Source organism: Medicago sativa, chromosome 3 (genome assembly GCF_051527215.1).
Source record: "Medicago sativa cultivar Bolivia chromosome 3, Bolivia_mono, whole genome shotgun sequence".
NCBI classification, from domain to species: Eukaryota; Viridiplantae; Streptophyta; class Magnoliopsida; order Fabales; family Fabaceae; genus Medicago; species Medicago sativa.
This window is the reverse complement of record NC_140751.1, coordinates 69,717,969-69,738,366: the sequence shown is the minus strand read 5'-3', so window position 1 is coordinate 69,738,366 and position 20,398 is coordinate 69,717,969. Positions and strand designations below refer to the sequence as shown.

Below are 20,398 nucleotides of genomic sequence, written 5' to 3'. Positions count from 1 at the left end.
TGTGCTAACATACTCCCTATAGTTCTTTCAGATGATGCTATATATAACTTCATCTTTTTGTTTTTCAACAAAGGTGAAAGAATAGGAGGATTAGATAAATATGACTTTATGTCTTCAAATGCCTTTTGATGTTCAGGCTCCCATCTAAAAGTTTCCTCTTTCTTTAATCGAAGTAATGACGAGAATGCTTGCGCTCTACCACTGAGATTAGAGATAAATCTTCTGAGGAAATTTATTTTGCCTAATAAAGACTGCAACTCTTTTTTGGTAGAGGGTGCTTTAGCCTCCATTATAGCTTTAGTCTTATTTTGATTGATTTCGATGCCCTTTTTATGGACAACAAATCCTAAAAAATCACCTGCACAAACACCAAACGCACATTTTAATGGATTCATTTTTAATCCATATTGTCTCATCCTTTCGAATGATAACCGTAAATGTTCTAAGTGTTTGTTTTCAGAAGATGATTTCACAACAATATCATCAATGTAAATTTGCATAAAATCTTCAATAAAATCATGAAACATTGAATTCATTGCTCTTTGATATATAGCACCAGCATTTTTAAGACCAAATGGCATTACTATCCACTCATAACATCCTAATGCCCCTGGGCATCGAAATGCTGTTTTAGAAACATCTTCTTCAGCAATAAATATTTGATTATAACCTGAATAACCATCAAGCATACTCAAATATTCGAAACCTGCTGCAGAATCTACCAACATTTCTGCTACTGGCATAGGATATTCATCTTTGGGAGTAGCGAGATTTAAATCTCTAAAATCAATACAAACTCTTATACTACCATTTTTCTTTTTAACAGGAACTACATTAGCTAACCAATCAACATACCTTGCAGGCCTGATGAAGCCACATTTGAGGAGTCTTTCGATTTCTTCTTTTATTTTTGGTAGAATCTCTGGTGCAAACCTTCTTGGAATTTGCTTCACTGGTTTCTTGTCTGTCCTGATTGGCAATTGCAACTCTACTACCTTTCTACTCAAACCAGGCATCTCATGATAATCCCAAGCAAAGCAATCCTTGTAATTTTTCAAAAGCGCCACAATTCGATCTTTGAAGCTCTTAGGAATCTTTGAACTTATGTATGTTGGTCTTTTTACAGAACCATCTCCTATATCCACTTCTTCAAGAGGATCTTGGGCCTTCATTTTTATTGTAGATCCCATTGGATCTTCTTCAAAACCCAAAGGTTCATCATCATAAATACAATCTAATTTTTTATCATCAATGAGGTCATCAGAATTATTTTCCACTGAAGCATCGAAGACCTCTTCTTCTTTGGCTGTTTCAGCCAAATCGAAGTTTTTCTCGGCTACATAAGCCGTAATCTTTTCCCATATGCTGGGCTCAACCATTGATCACTTATTGATATCCCACCTAGTTGGTGAGATTCCATTTGCTGAACAACCTTGGTCATCAGTGACCCTCTTGTACGAAGTACTTCTTGTCTTCAGCAAATCTTTTTCCTTTACAGGTATCTTCTCATGGCAATCTTCGTTGTTCACCACTACGAAGTCATCGTCGAATGCAGTTTTCCAACGAAAACCCCATTCTGGTGCAAGTTTTACAAAGAATTTTTCTTCTTTAGTCATAGAACTTGATGCATCATTTTCCATGAATGGTGCAATAAATTGAAGCTGTTTGTCAAAGTTCTTTTTGTTGATATCTTGATTATCAACTTCAGCTTTAAAATAATAACTCTGATCAGCCTCAATATTCTCTACCAAACCATCTTTCCTCCAAATCACAATCCTTTGATGCATTGTAGAAGGAACTGCACCTACAGCATGGATCCATTCCCTTCCTAATAATGCATTGAAATTGGCTTTAGAAGGAACTACCAAAAACACAGTTGCTCTGGTTATGCTTCCTACTACCAATTCTAGTTCGATAGCACCAAGAGATTGTCCAGTAGATCCCTCATAATTAGTGAGCACTACATTATGTGGTTTCAAATCACATTCAGAAATACCAAGTTTCCTTAGAAAAGATTGTGGTAAGAGATTAACAGTAGCACCACCATCTACCAACACTTTGTTAATTCCAACACCATTTAATTTAGCTTGAATAAACAAAGGCTTTAAATGAAGCTTCATGCTATCATCAGGTTTCTCGAACACTGCATGTTGATCTTCGATGCAGCCATTATTCATAACATAATAACATAGAGGTCTATGACGAGCCATTTCCTCAGTGAAATCACATTCATCATCATGATTGGCCTTCGAAGATACATCATGTGCATATTCAATTGGTAGTACAGAAACCACACATATAATGTCAAGACTTGGTTCAGAATCTGAAAAAGTAGAAGTTAGAATATCATCATCCCCTTTAGGGATGTTTAAAGCAGAAGATAATGGAGGGAAAATTCTTTCAGTAGCTGGTTTTTTAACCATTTCGAAAACTATTGGTTGTTTTCCCTTACTTTTGTCACCATTAGTGACATCTTTTAAAACTCCTTCCTTTTTCTGGCGTTGAAAACGGCGCCATTGAGTTCTAGTCATAGGATTCTTACCTTTATAGTTATTTTTGTAAGCATACTTGTTAGGATTAGAACTCTCTGGTTGGTCTGGAACTTTGACAGCTCTTTTTACCCATTTTGTTGGTGGTGCTGGAGGCGCAGAATGACCAGTTTTCTTGCCTCCAGAGAAAACCCAAGTATCAATAGGAGACTTCGATGAAGGAACGAACGTCTTCTTATGGTTCTTCATTTGATACTTCTCTGAAGTTTTCATCTTGTAAGGAACACCTCTTTTGTTAAAGCCAAACTTAGAACGGTTCTCGAACCACCCTCCTTTACGTTTTGTTTGAGGTTGATATCCTTCAACTGATTTCGCAGCTTCTTTATCGAACACTGCACTACATCGAGGACAAAGCATAGCATGGGTGTTAGATATTTTACATCGGTTTAAAAAATCAACCAAATCTTCTTCAGCCTTTGGATATGCTTTCTCCATTTCCTTGGCCAATTGATCATCAGTAACCACTGGCTCTTCAATTCGATGGTCCTCAGTAACCATTTCTACATCAATATTATCTGAAATTTCCACCATATTGATAGAAATATCAGCAAACATGGACTCTGCCTTTTTCATAGGATCTCCATCCACTTGTTGTTTTGGTTTTTCTCCGAATTTTAGCCTCCCTTCATCAAGAGCTTTTTGTACAGAATCCCTGAAACGAGTACATCGAGATAGGTTATGACCTAAAAAACCATGGAATTTACAAAATCCTCTTTTCTTCCTTTGTTCCAAAGGAGGTAACTTCATATTAGGTGGCACCAATATTATGCCATCATTAACTAATAGATCAAAAATTTCTTCACTTTTAGTAATATCAAAAGTATAAGTTTTAGAAGGATATTTGTCACTCTTGGGATCTTCAGGATTTTTTCCATTGGATGGCCTCAACATTTTACAAGCATATGGAGGTCCGTCTTTTAATTCTGCCAGGTTTATATCATTGTCTTCAACGATATCTAAACCCCAATCGAATTCGGTTTCACTATCTCCTGTTTCTATATAGGCAATTTTTTCTTTTTTAGAAAATTTGTTATGAGTTCTAGTTTTTTCAGCTTTAAGTCTTTCAACTTGTCGAACTCTGTCTGCCAATTGGGCCATGTCTCTTAAGTACTGGGTATCTAATTTCTTTCGAACAGAATAATCGAGGCCACCAGCAGCCATTTCGACTAATTCATATTCTGGAACAGAAGTAAAACATCTAGCCTTAAGGAGACGAAACCTATTGAGATAATCATCTATTGACTCATGACTTTTACGTCGAACACTGGCCAATTCTTTCAAACTAATCTTAGATTGACCCATGTAAAATTGTTCATGAAAAGCTTTTTCTAATTGGTTCCAACTATAAATTGAATGAGGAGGTAAAGTTGTAAACCAAGTAAAAGCATTTTTTGTCAAAGAACTTGGGAAATATTTCATTCTCAAATTTTCATTTTCTGCAATATTTCCTGCTTCCATGAGAAACCTAGCAATGTGTTCGACAGTAGATTCATCAGTTTCTCCAGCAAATTTGGTAAACTTTGGAATTTTCCAATTTCTAGGCAATTCAGCATCTAAAACATACTCAGACAAAGGAGACACAAAATTTGGTCGACGTAAACCCATATTAAAACCACTTTGGGCTAACAAGGCCTCGACAATACCCGCTATATTATTCTGACCATCGAAATTGTTCTGACGGGCTTGTAAAACCACTTGATCGGCATCCTGGTTTCTATTAACCAAAATGGGTTGCCTTTCAGGTTCTGCCTGAACTTGTGGTCGTACTACTTGTGGTTGGACAATATTTTCATGATTTCGAACCATTGGTTCATCAGCAATTATTTCAATTGCCCTCACATTTCGATTTTGAGGCAATTGGGTATTTTGGATTGGTGGAGCGCCAAAGAAATTGGCAATTCTTTCCATTTGATCAGACAACCGTTGATAACTAGTGTTGGTGTCTCGAATTAAAGGATTTATGACAGTACCAATTTGTTGGGTCATCATATTAATCATATCATGATTAGTTTCTTCCATAGTTTGCCTAATAGCAGCCATAGAAGCGTTGGTTAAATTTTGTTGGGGACTTCTATATGTTGTAGATACCCCAGGACCAAAAAGTTGTGGTAATGAAACATTTAAATTCTCTGAAAACATATTACCACTAGTTTGTAAGCCTTGCATTAATGATGATGGCATACCATATGGCATTGATCTATGATCCCAAACTCCTTGAATAGAAGTATTATTTGGATAATCATGTGAAGTTTGGGTAACCATCGAAGGCATGGCTTGAGAAATTACTGTGGCCATCGAAGGCATGGCCTGAGACGATGTTTGAATGACTGTATTACTAGTTGGAATAGCCTGGGATGTTCTAACATTCCCTGGGGATGAAACATCATCTTCAACCGTCACTTGATCCACATCTTCATTTGAAGATGTTGGATTTGTTTTCTTTTGGTTGTTAGCGCGTGTCATATTAAGAAGCAATTTCTTGTTTCTTAATTGCATACACAACAAAACAAACCAGAATTAAAAGAAACTCTAACAAAAACTATAAACAAAAACACAAACCGTCCCACTGGGCGTGCCAATTTGTTTACGTTGGATTTTCGTAAACAACCGCTGGTTTACAAATGGTAACTTGCAAGATCAACCAGTAAATCTTAGGACATATTGTGTTTGTTCTTGTTGTTAGAAATTCTGCGTTTTTGATGTCAAAAAATATAAGAAATATGATAAAAACAATCAAATTCAATCCACTTGAACTCAATCGAACTTAATAAAGTAAAGTGCAAGAACACTTAAAGAACAAAGGGTAAATTGCATTGATTAAACAAAGGTTGGTACACAGATTCATACATTGCAACTTGTGACTCGTTTCTCGCTTCCATACGGATACTTTGAGTATAAGTTTGTATGACGGAATTGTGACCTGTTTTTCCTATGAAAAACTACTATTTATACTAAGTCTAGAAATAACTACACTTCTTTGAAATTCAAACTACAACTGCCACAAGTCGACAGTTTTACTTATTTGAAAACAAACTTAAAATAAAAACTGACTTAAAGAATAACTGTTGATAACCACCTTCGAAAACTGCTTTATCGAAGTCTTCTAGCATCTTCGAACCCATATTTGCTTTCAACACAACACTCTGTTCGAATCTTCTTTAAATCTAGGTCAACTATACTTTGACCACATTTATTACAGCTAGTAAAATATATTGGCTAACACCCTCTTCATTGTAGTTAAAACACACAACGTCTCCATGCTTACACTCTACAAGTGTATGTCCCTTACTGCCACAACGAAAGCACCGTTTAATATTCTTAGTGCAAGCATTACTCTTATGGCCTTTCTCGCCACAAGTAAAACAAACAATCTCAGCACCAGCATCTTTCTTATTTGACCTTCTCAAACTTGATACACTTAGGTAACCAATGGCTCGCTTAATATCAGCACGCAAACCATTCTCAAACTTGATACACTTAGAGAACTCAGCATTGTCCCCAGTATAGTGTGGATAGAACTAAGCCAGCTCCACAAACATTGCTGCATACTCTGTCACCGACATGTTTCCTTGCTTCAGCTCAAGGAACTCGATCTCTTTTCTTCCGCAAACATCTTCAGGAAAATATCTGTTTAGGAACTCTCTCTTAAACACTGCCCAAGTAATAACTGCATCATCCTGCTCTAGGGTAGGTTGGAGGCTCACCCACCAGTCATCAGCTTCCTCAGCCAGCATGTGCATACCAAAACGCACCTTCTGATCATCAGTACATTGCATAACTCTAAAAACTCTTTCAATCTCCTTGAGCCATGTCTGTGCTCCATCAGGGTCGTACCTTCCTTTGAAAGTGGGAGGATGATTTCTCAGAAAGGTCTCCAACATTCTCACTTTAGCATTAACACCAGCACCAGCATTCGGATGTTGTCCCACAGCTTGGGCCACAGCTTCCAACGCAGCAGCAATCGCAGCATCATTTTTTCCAGCCATTCTAGTCCTCTTATAACAGATAAGGTTTGCAGCCTCCAGGTCTACTCTTCTTCACTGCACAACATACAACATTTAGAATAACATAATAATGGTATTCCAACTGCTAAATGACACAACTTGACTCACTACTTGGCCGGACGGACCAACCTGCTCTGATACCAATTGTAACACCCCGTTTTTCCCAACTTAAAAATTTCATCATAAATTAGAGTATTTTAATCACAAACGGAATGTCACATGCTTCTTCTAAATCATAAAATGGATAATAATAATTATCTTTCAAATTCAACTTCAAAATCTAAAATCATGCAGCGGAAAATAGTTCAGCATACTAAAGTCTTGGCACGCATGCCTTATCAAAAAAACTCATAAAATAGTTCAATACTTAATCATAAAAGACACGTAAGGAATAGATATGAAAGCAAGTCCCATCCTGTTACGTATCAGAGCACCTAGACACAAGTGAGGAGTCCACTCACGAACACTTCTAGTCTTTATTACCTGCAAGTTACCTATACGAAGGGCAACATTTTCAAGGAGAAGGGGTGAGATTTCACAGTCAATAAATTAAGCATATAATTCATTAAAATGCATTTAGCAACATAAAACGTTATTAACATATCAAACATTTATCACTTAGCATATTATCACTTCATAACCAAATACCATCATCATATATCATCATCATTAAATATCATGTTCAACTTAACACTTGACTCGACAACACGACTCAACTTGACAATGCAACTCTGATCAACTTAACAACTTAACAACTTAAACCATCATGAAACTTCTTGATATGCAAATGCATGTGGTACCAATCAACAACATAAATGAGCGTAATTAGGCTCTTCAACGTGTGAGCAAAAAGCTGCCGGGCTTAAAGCCCCCAACGTAGTTTGAGCACAAAGGCTGTCGGGCCTAAAGCCCCCAACTTTAATGAGCACAAAGGTTTCCGGGTGTTATACCCTAATTTTGGACCTAAAAATACTAGCTCCATTCTTCTTTTCTTGCATTTCAAGTCATTTGATATGTCTCTGGCCAATTACATCTTTCTTTGCATTTTATTTCAATATTACTTGCAAAATTCACATGAAAGTGTATTTTAGTCATTTCCTATGTTAAAATTTCTTTCAGTCTTTTAAAAATTGTTTGAGTCCTTTCAAATAGTTTGAATAAGTCTTCATTTCAATTCTATGTCAAAATCCATTTCAAAGATTGTATTTGAAGTCATTCTGAGTCAGTTCAGCCCCTAGGGGGCATTTTAGTCTTTTCATGTGTTAAAACCCTGTCCAATCTCTTAAAATTGTCTCTGAGTCTTTTAATTTTGCATGTATAGGTTCTTGCTTTAATTTCCTGTTAAAAATCCATTTTAAAATTTGCATCTGAGTCATTTTTAGTCGTTTTAGCCCCAGGGGCATTTTGGTCATTTCACACAAAATTTCGACAGAGAGAGGTTACTTTAAAGTACCTCATTTAGGTAATTGGTTCGTTTTAGTCCGTTTTGTCATTTTTTAATCGTTTCACTTTACGTTATTTTCCATTTACCAATTTTAGTTCAATTGTATTTTTAATTTTCTTTTTTTGTCCTAAAATTCCTAAAATTGCACTTTGGTCCTTTTTCTTTTTATTTTGCATTTTGGTCCTTCAAGTCAAACTTTTACTTTCTAGTTCTTTTTGGTCAATTGCATTTTAGTCCTTGTTTTTTTTACAAATTGCAAAGTAGTCCTTTTTTGTCCAAGTTTATTTTTCAGTCCTTTTTATCATTTTTGCAGATAGGTCCTTGTAATTTTCAATTTTTGCAGAAAGGCCCTCAAGCCAATTTTCAGCCAAGGACGAGTTAGTTACATTGCAGAACAGGTGTCAACAAACTATTGGCTCAGAGTCCACATGTCAGCCTATAAATAGGCCACATCATCCATCACAGTAAAAAAATCAATCACAACGTGCCAAATCACCACAAACAATTTTCCATTTCTCTCTCTTCTCAAAAACAGATCAAAATCGTAACCGTTTTCCCAAATTCTCCAAGAACACGAAGAACACAATGAAAAACCCTAAGTTTCCAGAACAAAGAATTGAATCAAATTGAGACTAATTCGCTACAATTCTCAGAGATTCGTGTTCGAATCTTCATCATCGAATTGATAGAACTGCAATTCAAGCACAAATCGAGGAAATTGTGCGATCACAGTTCGAAGAGGTGAGAAGAAGAGAAATCGAAGCAAAATCAAACCAGTTCGAAGAAGAAGAAGAAGATCAAGCACCGATTTATTTTCGGTTTCGAAGCTTACCAGAAGAATCAAAAGCTCGCAAGGATCTATTTGTTCGAACCTCCAAGCAAAGTCAGGTAAACACGTAAGACCTTCTCGTTTTTGGTTATATTCATCATCGAAGGCTCGTGTTGAAAAATGAACGGTGAATCCAAATGAAAAGCTTGAAAAGATTCGAACAAGTTGAAAACCGAAACCCTAAAACACAAAATCATGAAGATTCACCGTTTATTTTTTTGAATCAAAGCTTAAATTCGTCATCAGTGAAGAAGATCGAGTAGATTAGGGTTTAGTTTCAAGAAGATTAGGAAAATTTTGAAACCCTAGAACCGAATGTTTCAAGTGTAGATCTGCTCTGATCTAAGCCTCTTTTCAAGAAAAGAGTTTCGAAATCATAAAGAGAAGAAAAAAAGCTTTAAGAATATGTATATGGCTTTTAGATCGGAGCAGATTGAAACTCCGACGCGGCGGCGCCACCACTGGCCACCACGTCGGAGAAAGGAAGAAGATGAAGATCATCAAGTGAGAGATGAGAGAAGACGAGAGAATCTGAGAGTTAGAGAGAGAAGTGAATGGAACAAATGAGGCTTAGACCGGCCTCTTAGGTTTTATAGAGGGAGTGAACCAGACCGGTTCACCTGAACCAGTCTGGTTCGCCCTTGAACCATGTAGCTGGCCGTTCGATCTAGGGTTACACCGTTTGGATCAATCCAACGGCCCCTGAACTTCCTGGGGACCCAAGATCCATGTTTGTGTAGGTTTGGGCCTTTTGTTGTACTGGACTTCGTTTTTCTTTATTTTCTTGCTATTTTGACACTGGTTCCTGTTGTTTGCACCCCTATATGTTCAAAAAGCCTTGAAAAAATTCCATAAAATTTTCCATATGTTCTTGATATTTTTTTTGACATTTTTGTGATATTTTTGTGTGTTAAAACCTGAGAAAAATATATGTGGAATTTCTTGCTAGTTGTCTACTATTTTTTATTAAAATTTGTGAAGTTGTGCATTTAAAAGCCCCTAAAAATTCTAAATTTTTTGATGTATATTTCTTGTTATTTTTGTGATGTTTCTATGCATTTGTTTACTGAAAATCCTGATGAAAAATACTAGTGTATGTTCTTGCTTCATTACTTGTTTTTTTTTATGTGAAAATTCATGAAATTTGTTTAATTCTATCTCAAGTTCTTGATAATTGTTTGTGATACATGTTGCTTGAATTTTGTGAGTTTATTGCTACTGTTTGTATATAACTTTGATGCATGTGTGGGAATCTTGGTTAGTTGCTTGGTTTACAAGTTACATTTGTGAATAAATAATGCAAATATGTCTAAATTCACTTTAAAAATGTCAAGTTCCTCATGTTGCCTTAATTCTCATTTTAAGACCTGATTCTAAGCCTTTGGAAGATGTATTAGAGTGTGAGAATTTTGGGCAATAGGATTCTTGCATTTTGTGAGTAAATTTTAGTTATATTTTTGCACCTTTTTGGCTTTATTTTGTGAAGTTCTCTATGCTTTTGTCTTGATATTTTACTTGCTTTGTTTTCTTTGATACTACTCTATGCTACTAACCATTCCCTTTCATATTTCATGCATACCATAAGCTCCTCTCATCTCATATTCATCACTATTTTTCTTGCAATTTAATTTTTACCAAGGCTTAGAATGTAAAGACTTAGAAGCTTTGAAGTATCTTTCTTATGCAATTTTAAATTCTTGCAAGACCATAGAATGTATCTAGGCCAATGATGTAATAAGGACTATGGACTCTAATGATGTACACCGACACAAGCACCGACACATGCACACACCTCACTTTAGATGTATGGCTAGGATATGCATGTTTAGATGAATGTCTAGGATTGTATGTTTAGATGAATGCTTAGGCTTTACACTTAGAAAAATCAACTTTCCAAAAAACTTGAATAACATCACTCAAATAATTTTCCAAAGAAACCTTGGGATCAAAATCCCATTGAATTTTCCCTTTATTTTCTTAAATAAAAACCTTAATGAATTTTAATCATACTTAGACCTTTTTGCAAAATAACTAATTCAACCTCACAATTTCACAATCTCATGCCTTTAAGGCCTCTCAATCTCATTCTTCAAACTCCAATTTTCAAACTTAAAATCAACCAACAAAAACAAAAACATTTTTGGAAGAGAACTACGGTGGATTTGATCCCTTAAACGGGTACGTAGGCAAGGAACAAAATTCCTTCAATTCAAATAAAATAAAATTCAAACACATTCTTCTCCCTCCAATTCTTCACTTAGAAACTCTTAGGTTTAAATAAACACTTTCAAATAGCATTTAAAAATAAAGCGCGCGCGTAGAAAGTAAAGACGGTTCCTATAGGTTACTATAGTCGTTATGGGTGCCTAACACCTTCCCGTAGCGAAAACAACTCCCGGACCTCGATTCTCAAGGGTTTTGCTTACTTTTTCTCTTCCCAAGAAAAAATAAGATATCACTGGTTAAAAGGTTCAAACGTAATCAATGTTTGACACCCGAAAACCAAGATAAAACACCGGGCCTAAAGCCCCCAACTTTAATGAGTATGCAATGGACTCAATCTCTCCTACAACTTAGACAACAACGTAAACATCTTATACAACTCCATAATCATGGACGACTTCTTAAATCACGACAACTTAGACCGACTCATGCAACTTCAAGACATTAACAGTCAACAACAGAAAACAGTAGCAAGATACCGCATATAATAACGCTTGAATGCATCAACATCATTTAATGAATGGATTACATCAACATAATTATCATAAAACATCATAATATCACTCATGCAACCCTACTAATAATCCCAGTCATCTAAACAGGCTTCTGTACATTCTGGAAGTGTCCTAACAACTCTCATTCTTACTTCTAAGTCAACTCATAACTACACGTGCGAAAGAATCGCATGGAACAACAATTTTGGGCAACTAACAGGGTTACTCGCAACGGCGAGTACATAGCTCGCAATGGCGAGCAGCTGACTTGCTCGCAGTGGTGAAGGGTCCTGCTCGCAATGGCGAGTTAAGGGGTAGCTCGCAGTGGCGAGTTGATTTACTCGCAATGGCGAGTTCACTGGGTTAGCTCGCAGTTGCGAGTGCTCTAGCTTGCAGCTGCGATCGATGACAGTTCAGGCTCGGGCAGAAACCTAAAAACTTCAACTTTTCATCTCTCTTCATGATTCTAACACCAAAACAGCATCTAATTAACACCTTAATGTATATCTAAGGTCTGTACACTAATTTTGCATCAATCTAACATCTTTTCATGGTTTAATCATCAAATCGGTCTTTAAACCTAATTCCCAATTCTCACCAAAACTCAACCTAATCATGCTAAATTCATTCTAAAGAATTACACCCTTAATAAATTTGAAAGTTAGTCTCACCCTTACCTGGTAATTGAAGAAAATCGACAGCCTCCTCTTGTTCTTCTCTCTTTCTGACTTTTTCTCCCTTTTCTCCAAAAACGTACGTTCTGCCTAAAAACTTTTCTCAACCTAACTCCTTCTATTTATAACCTCACTCTAATTCCTCTTTACACCTCTAAAAATGCTCTTTTCACATCACAGCCCAAATTCTAATATTTTTATTTTATTTTCATATCTTATTTTATTTAATAATAAAATAAGTCATAACAACATAACAACTTCACAACATCATATACCCCACATAATTTATTTATAAATCATATAAACCACTCAACTTCATGAATCATAAAATTCACACATATCAATCATGAAAATCACTTAAATCATATATATAAATATATTTCTAAATAATCAAATAATTAAGACGGGCGTTACAGAGGACATGCTACTTTGGTCCTCAACCAAAAGCAGGTGCCGCAGGGACTGTAGCGGGCAACCCGATTGAGTTGTGTGATGATGAAGATGAATGAATGTAATGTCTTGTAATGCCTAATTGTTTTGGATCTTTTTTATGTTTTTTTTTTAATATGTCGCGCACATTTTGCTACATTTTCGTTGACATTATGGTTCTTTTGAATAAAAATCACGTTCTGAATAAAGTCCCGTTTTGAATTTTGAATAATTGTGTTTTCGAATAAAAATTGTGACAGCGTGAATTCGAATGATTAAAATTGCGACAGCATGAATTCGAATAAAAATTGTGACAGCGTGAATTCGAATTCAAATTGCGCATTGAATAAATTCGAATAAAAAGGTACATTACATTACATTCGGGTTGTGCATTCCAACTACAACAATTGTCTTACCTTTAAATGGGGCAAAATTCAAACTTGCCAAACAGCAGGACTCCAATGTTCGTCCGACATACCCATTGTTCCATTCAAAAGATTAAATTATTGTTAGGCTTGGTTTAAATGATGGTATTGAAGTGTCAAAAGAATGAGGTCCATTCCTTGACACTTCAATACCTTCATTTAAACCAGCCTAACAAGAATTTAATCTTTTGAAAGGAACAATGGGAATGTCGATCGAATGTTGGAGTCCCGCCGTTTGGCAAGTTCGAATTACCCCATTTAAAGGAAGACAATTGTTGTAGTTGGAAGGTGCATTCCCTACCTAATCACGGTCTTCTGGCGGAATCAGACTCTTGATGATATCTTCAGTTGATCTCAGCAACGTTACCCGCATATCGATCCACTGGAACATGCTGTGCTCCCAAAACATGCTCGTCATGTTTTCATCGTTCTTTAATTCCACCCAAGTGAACGATATTCTCCCCTCGTCGAGCATTTGACGTTTATAATAATAATAATAATAATAATAATAATAATAATAATAATAATAATAATAATAATAATAATAATAATAATAATAATAATAATAATAATAATAATAATAATAGTAATAATATACAAATTTATATAACTAATTTTTTTTTTTTTTTGTGATGAAACTAAATCTCTTTCTCTATAGGGTTTTGATTTTTGTGTTTAAAAGAAGATTTGATGTGAACATAACATTAATTCATGATATTTGGAGATATATTTGTGTAGAAATTTTTTTGATTCAATGAAGATGATAAAGATTCAAAGCAAGAAGATGAAGATGATGAACATCTTCATCATATTTCTGGATTTTTTTCATTTTTAATAAAAATATATTTTAAAAAATAAAATTATGTATTTTTTAATAAAAAAATGAGAAAAAGGATGTAAATGTGCTTTTAGAGAGAGATAAAAGACCTAAACGGAAAAAAAAAATAAAGATAAAGGACTTATAATGTAATCTTGTCTATAATTAAATAAAATTAGGCTTAATTAATGATTTGGTCCCTTAAGTTATTTGTTGGTTACATTTTGGTCCCATAAGTTATTAACGTTACAATTTGGTCCTTTAAGTTATTTGTTGGTTACATTTTGGTCCCATAAGTTATTAACGTTACAATTTGGTCCCTTAACTTATTTTTTGGTTTCGTTTTGGTACCTTAACTCTTCCTTCGTCAACCACTCTAGTCCTTTATGTTATTAGAGTTAAGGGATCAAAACGAAACCAAAAAATAAGTTAAGGGACCAAAACGAAACCAAAAAGTAAGTTAAGGGACCAAATTGTAACATTAATAACTTATGGACCAAAATGTAACCAACAAATAACTTAAGGGACCAAATTGTAACGTTAATAACTTATGGGACCAAAATGTAACCAACAAATAACTTAAGGGACCAAATCATTAATTAAGCCTAAAAATTAAAAGTATTAAAAGTTACCTTATGATTAAAATTGATTTTTTTTAGAAAAATTTGACTCATTTATTTGACATTTAATGTTGCCAATGTATATTACATTTTGATTGGTTGATATCATGAGGGGATAAATACCCCCTAAACAAGAGAGTGTAATCTAGAAAAAACCACTTTGGGGATTTACGGTTGTGTCTAAGCAAAGTATTTCTCAAGAAACACCCGGTATGCAATATTAAGTTATAACTATAAAATCTCTTCTTAAAAGCAAATGTTCAAACCTAATTTACTTCATATGATTCCTGCACTTCATATAACTATGCAATATAACTATTCTTGCACTGTATATTCTTGCAACATGTATACGCATCTTTTATGTCTCGTTTCCCAACATATAAAAGTTTTAAACAATTATATCCCAGCTCATGTATTGTACAATTTTCAGAATTTAATAAATAATAATATAGAGATTATGAAATCAACCTCGTGTTCATTGCTTTTGAATTTAATAAGGGAAACATTATTAATATAATAATTCTCATTGTCCTCAACCACGCAATTTTCGGATCGATGGATCATGCAAAACCATTTATTTTGTCTATAAATTGCTGCATGCAAGAAAGAACTAATGCAATACTACAAAGCTAACTAAGCTCATAAGTAAGAAATAAAGAGTTGTTATTGATTCTTTCTTTTGATCAAACAATGGATTCTGTTAAGCTTGCTCCTTTCGTTGTCTTCTTGCTTGCTGCATTCTGTATGTATTTTTTTTGTATTTTAGCCATCTTTGTCATATGATGCATTTCTGTTTATAAATATTTTCGAGCTCATTTCATTTAACAATAGTATGCGTATGTTGTTCAAACTTTAATTTGCTTTGCCATTTACAGTAATGATCCCAATGAAGAAAGTAGAAGGACAGAATTGCACCGACATTACAATTTGTGGAAACTGTTTGAATGCAGGACAATATTGCGACCCCATTACAGATTGTGGTTATGGTTGTGGTTGCGATGTCGTATATTCCGTTCCTTTTTATCAAGGCGTTTGTGTCCCAGATATGTATATTAAAAAGAAGGTTGAAGAAAATCCTAAGTTATGTCAAACTCATAGCGAATGCAAAAAGAAGGGTAGTGGAAATTTTTGTGCTCGTCATATTAATTCAGATATCAAATATGGCTTCTGTTTTGCCTCTATCTCTGAAGCAGAAGACGCATTCAAGATGGCACCTAAGAAAGACTTCTTGAAGATGCCTGGCACCACCGCATAATTAATATTGATATGTCAAAAAAAGCCTATGATGCATGCTAAGATATTAAGCATCTACTACTTTAAATAAATAGGCTTTGTTTCCAACTAATCAATTGGATTTCTTAGATATCCATCCTAATTTCAATTAATGATGTATTTGTTTCCAACTAATTCATTTTAAATAGCATTCTTCGAATCCCCTTTGCTCCGCATAAACAAAAAATATATATCTTATATAGCACTATAGACAATCAGGTGGACATAAGCGAAAGTACTAACAAGCAGGGATGGGAATAGGTTAGGCCGAGCTAGCCATTGCAAAACCTAAGTCTGGCCTGTCATATTTTTTTAAAGCCTAAGTCTGGCCTTCTGAAAGCCTGATACGGTCTTCTAGCCTGTTTAAAAGTCTATATCTTATAAACATCTTTAAATAAGCAATGTGATCTAAGTTTAAATAGACTAGCGAACTAATAGTTCAATTAAATTAAACTCTCTTTTGATAATCAACATGAGGTTTTATGGAATTCGACTATATATTGTATCATATATTTCAATTCTAGTTTATAATAATACATTTATATATGCAAAAAATTAATGTATACTAATAAAACTTAAATTATTGGAAAAGATTACAAATTTATATTTTGATTTAAAGTACAAAATATAAAATAATAATAAATAATATTATTCATATTACTTAAATAGGCCGGCCTAATCTTAAGAGGCTTTTTGAAAGGCATGTGGTCTGGCCTTTTAAGCTTAATAGGCTTAAAAAAAACCTAGGTCTTCTCTATTTAAGAAAAAAGTCTGGCCTGGTCTGTCGTAGGCTAGGTTGTAGGCCTTGTATGCCGGTCTGGCCTATTCTCATCCCTACTAACAAGCGTTTATAAAAATAAAATAAAATAAATGTAAACAAAATACAATAAAATCAAATCAAAACTGAAATTGATATTTACAAAAAAATATATATATTTATAAACTAAAAAAACTCTAATCAAAGTTGTCGTTGCTTTGTTAAATATATCATCAATCATCGAGAATGGCGCCAAAAACTTGATTACAAATTTGGCTGGTGCACCAAATCATTGAAGTAATATAGTAGTAAGTGTATTGCCTCCACAGAGATTGTTGTTTTTGACTTAAAATCTACTAAACTTATATTCAAAAGAGTTAATTGGGGGAAGTTTGCAAGATTTGTTTATTAGTAATGAAAAATAAATAGATTTGTTGATTTAGACGTTTTAGGGGCGATTAGCATCATCTCCACCTTACACTTTCATCTAATCGTCAGAATTTATTCCTCTCATCTCTCATAATAACTACTCATCTCACTAGATACATCATATCTCTCTCACTCTCTCTCTATATATATATAACATGGGATATCATGGCTCCAATGGGTTCGTAGGAAGATCCGCCCCTGACTATACAATCTCATAACATGTTCAAACCAAATTTACTTCTTATGATTCTTGCACTTTATATAGATGGAATATAACTATTCTTGCACTAAAGGAGAATACCGTTCAGAATCATCAAAAGGCACATCTCGGTTTTTTTTTTTTTTTTTTTACAAAAGTTTGGATAGATGGAAGTTGAGACATGTATAAGCATCTTTTATGTCTCCTTTCCCAACATATAAAAGTTGTAAACAATTACCCCAGCTCATGTATTGTACAATTTTCTGAATTTAATAATAAACCGATTATTAAATTAACCTCGTGTTAATTGTTTCTGAATTTAATAAGGGAAACATTATTAATATTATAATTCTCATTGTTCTTAACCTACACCACCATGTGAACAACCCCCAACCCCTGCAGTTTGAGATATGTATGACATTGGGTTGGACTTTGGAGGCTTGAAGTGTATGCAATTTTTGGTTGCTATATGGGTCAACTTTGTGTCATTTTCGGTCAGAATATTGTTATGCTGAATGATTTTAATGAAATGGAGATTTAGTTGCTGATTGTGAAAAAAAGGGTAGCAATTGGTGGTAAGGAGATATAGGGAAATGTTAATCATGATATCTTAGTAAGTAGTTTAGATGACATGGATGAATACTTTTGGTTGCGATATAAATGTGTTTGGTGTTGGACGGTGAAGAACCAACACAAGAATAAAATCAGCGTAGTGGAGATGATAATGTTGCGATGGATGTGTGGTAAGACTAGACGAGATATGATTAAAAAAGAAAATATTAGAGAGAGTTGGGTAGCACTTATACTAGAAAAGATGATGGAAAATAGGCTTAGGTGGTTTGGGCATGTTGAGAGAAGACCTGTAGATTTTGTTGTAAGGAGAATAGATCAGATGGAGGATAGTCAGATCCCTAGAGACAGAGGAAAACCTAGAAAAACTATAAGAGAAACTATTAGGATCGACTTGGAGATTAATGAGTTGGACTAAAATATGGTTTGTGATAGAACAATATGGCATAATTTAATTCATGTAGCCGACCTCATTTAGTTGAATAAAACTTAATTGCTATTGTTTTTGTGATATAAATTAGCACTTCTAAAGCTTAGTGGAAATTTTTATCACACAACCATGAGACCTACCTACATTGATGTGGGGGATTGAATGTTGGGTGTAAAAGAGCCAACAAGAAAGTAAACTTTCTTAGGTTTTGGGATGAGCCTAATTTAGCCCTACAAAACATGCTTGTTTGGGAAGAATTGGGATAATTCATATCCTAGATAAGATGGTTGGATCATGTCTTTGGTGGTTTGTTCATTTGTGGAGAAGATTCATGTTGGTACTGGTAAACAGGGTTGAAAAATTGGAGGATACATGATAGTCCAATTGTTAGAGGGAATGGGAGCAAGAAAAAATTTAAGCCAAATCGTAAAGAAAAAATTTAGAAAAAAATAATATATATTTATACTTAATATATGATGTGGATTTATAACGTTAGTCGAAATGTATATATCCATCTCAACATGCATGATTTATTTGTTCACTTCCTATTTTCAGCCACACCTCCTTAAATTGTGGCAAATAGTGCATTGTGATTGACTGCTCTTTATTCTTGAAGAATTCTTGATGTTATTTTTCTAGAAATATAGCAATTGTTTAAACTTTAATTTGTCAGTAATGTTCCTGATGAAGAAAGTAGAAGCACAATGTACGGGTGGTAGTTGCGGTGAAAGTTGTGACTATTCGAAATGTAGATGCGTACCCCTTACTAGTACTGCTTTTATTTATGTATGCGTTCCTAAGAATTCTGTGGATCTTAAGAAATTGGTTGAGGATCAAGATTCTAAGATATGTGAATCTCATGCTGATTGCATAAAGAAGGGTAGTGGCAATTTTTGTGCTCGTAAACCTTATTCTGGTCAAAAATATGGCTGGTGTTTTGCCTCTATATCTGAAGCAGCAGACATGTTCTTTAAGACTACCTCTAACTCTGAATTCACAAAAGGCTTCTCGATGATGCATGTCATCGCTTAATATAGAAACAATATTGTAATGCAATGGCAGTCCACATCGTTATAAAATAGAGAAATGCTAACATGCATGTGTTCTTAGGGCACTTGTTTAGAAGTCTAAAGAAAAAACTATTTATTCGAAAATTGTGTATTCAATATATTCATCCGTCCCTATATCTAAACACTCTTTTGACTAAAAAATTTGTCTCTAAATATAAACCCCTATTCAAATTACTTGGTAAATTTATTATTATTTTCTTAAACATACCCTAATTATTACTACTAACTTGTCTTAAAATATGAAAAGTCAAATTTAATACACAAACAAACAAAAGTTTTTTACCCTAATTATCATTAATATATTGATGTATATATTGGAAGGGAGAAAACACAAATATTAGTGATAAGAACTAGCTGAAATACATCAATGAGCTCATTTAAGTTTTTTATTAATTTGTACTAATAAGTTAGTCATTTAACATACCAACATTTGTCATTAAAAAAATTGATCAATTATGTTTTTATTAACAAATGGGTTAATTATGTTTCTAGTCCCTATAAAATAGCGACCTTGTAAGTTTATTCCTTACTTAATTTTAATAGCATTTTTAGTCCCTAATTTTGTTTTTTTGCCCTGAGTATTAGTCCCTACTCAATTCAAATTTGTTTAATTTATGCTTAAACTCTTAAATTTTTGAACAATTTTTTGCAGACATGTTTAGAACATTACTAAAAGTTCCTCCGCAAAAAATTATCGCAAAATTTGATTTCTACATCCAGATTTTATTACTTTTTATCTTTAACTTTTGTCGTTTTAAAAAATTCATATTTAATTCATTTCATGTCTGAAAATTCTAAATTTTAGTAAACGAACCTTTCATAGTGTTCTAATCTTGTCTCAAAAAAATCGTTCAAAAATTTAAGAGTTTAAGGATAATTAATCAAACTTTGTTTTAGCAAGGACTAAAATTATAAGTAAATTTTTTTTATAGGGACTAAAAATGCTATTAAAATTAAGTAAGGACTAAACTTACAAGGTCGCTATTTTATAAGGACTAGAAACATAATTAACCCTTAACAAATTGGTGATAAAATGTTTGCATCGTTAGCTTTTTTCCAACCAACGCCATTAAAAAAAAAAATGGTTGTGTCCATTTTGAAGCTCATGTGGCAAGTCCACAAAGAACTAGGTAATATCTTTCTCAATTCAGTAAATGGGTTTG

General features: G+C 34.0%; 1 protein-coding gene and 2 pseudogenes across 1 annotated transcript; all 3 read left to right on the top strand.

Annotated features, from left to right (window-relative positions):
• LOC146939656 (albumin-1 pseudogene) overlaps nucleotides 1-15,892 on the top strand; it is an 89,205-nt pseudogene extending 73,313 nt beyond the window's left edge.
• Nucleotides 15,199-15,763, top strand: LOC146939657 (albumin-1 E-like). The gene is made up of 2 exons (XM_085749801.1): nucleotides 15,199-15,250; nucleotides 15,384-15,763. Exons 1-2 carry the CDS (start codon nucleotides 15,199-15,201, stop codon nucleotides 15,761-15,763), a joined length of 432 nt encoding a protein of 143 aa, XP_085605927.1.
• A 2,948-nt stretch (nucleotides 15,893-18,840) lies between the features above and the next one.
• LOC146939655 (albumin-1 pseudogene) lies at nucleotides 18,841-19,197 on the top strand (annotated as a pseudogene).
• The last annotated feature ends 1,201 nt before the right edge of the window (nucleotides 19,198-20,398 follow it).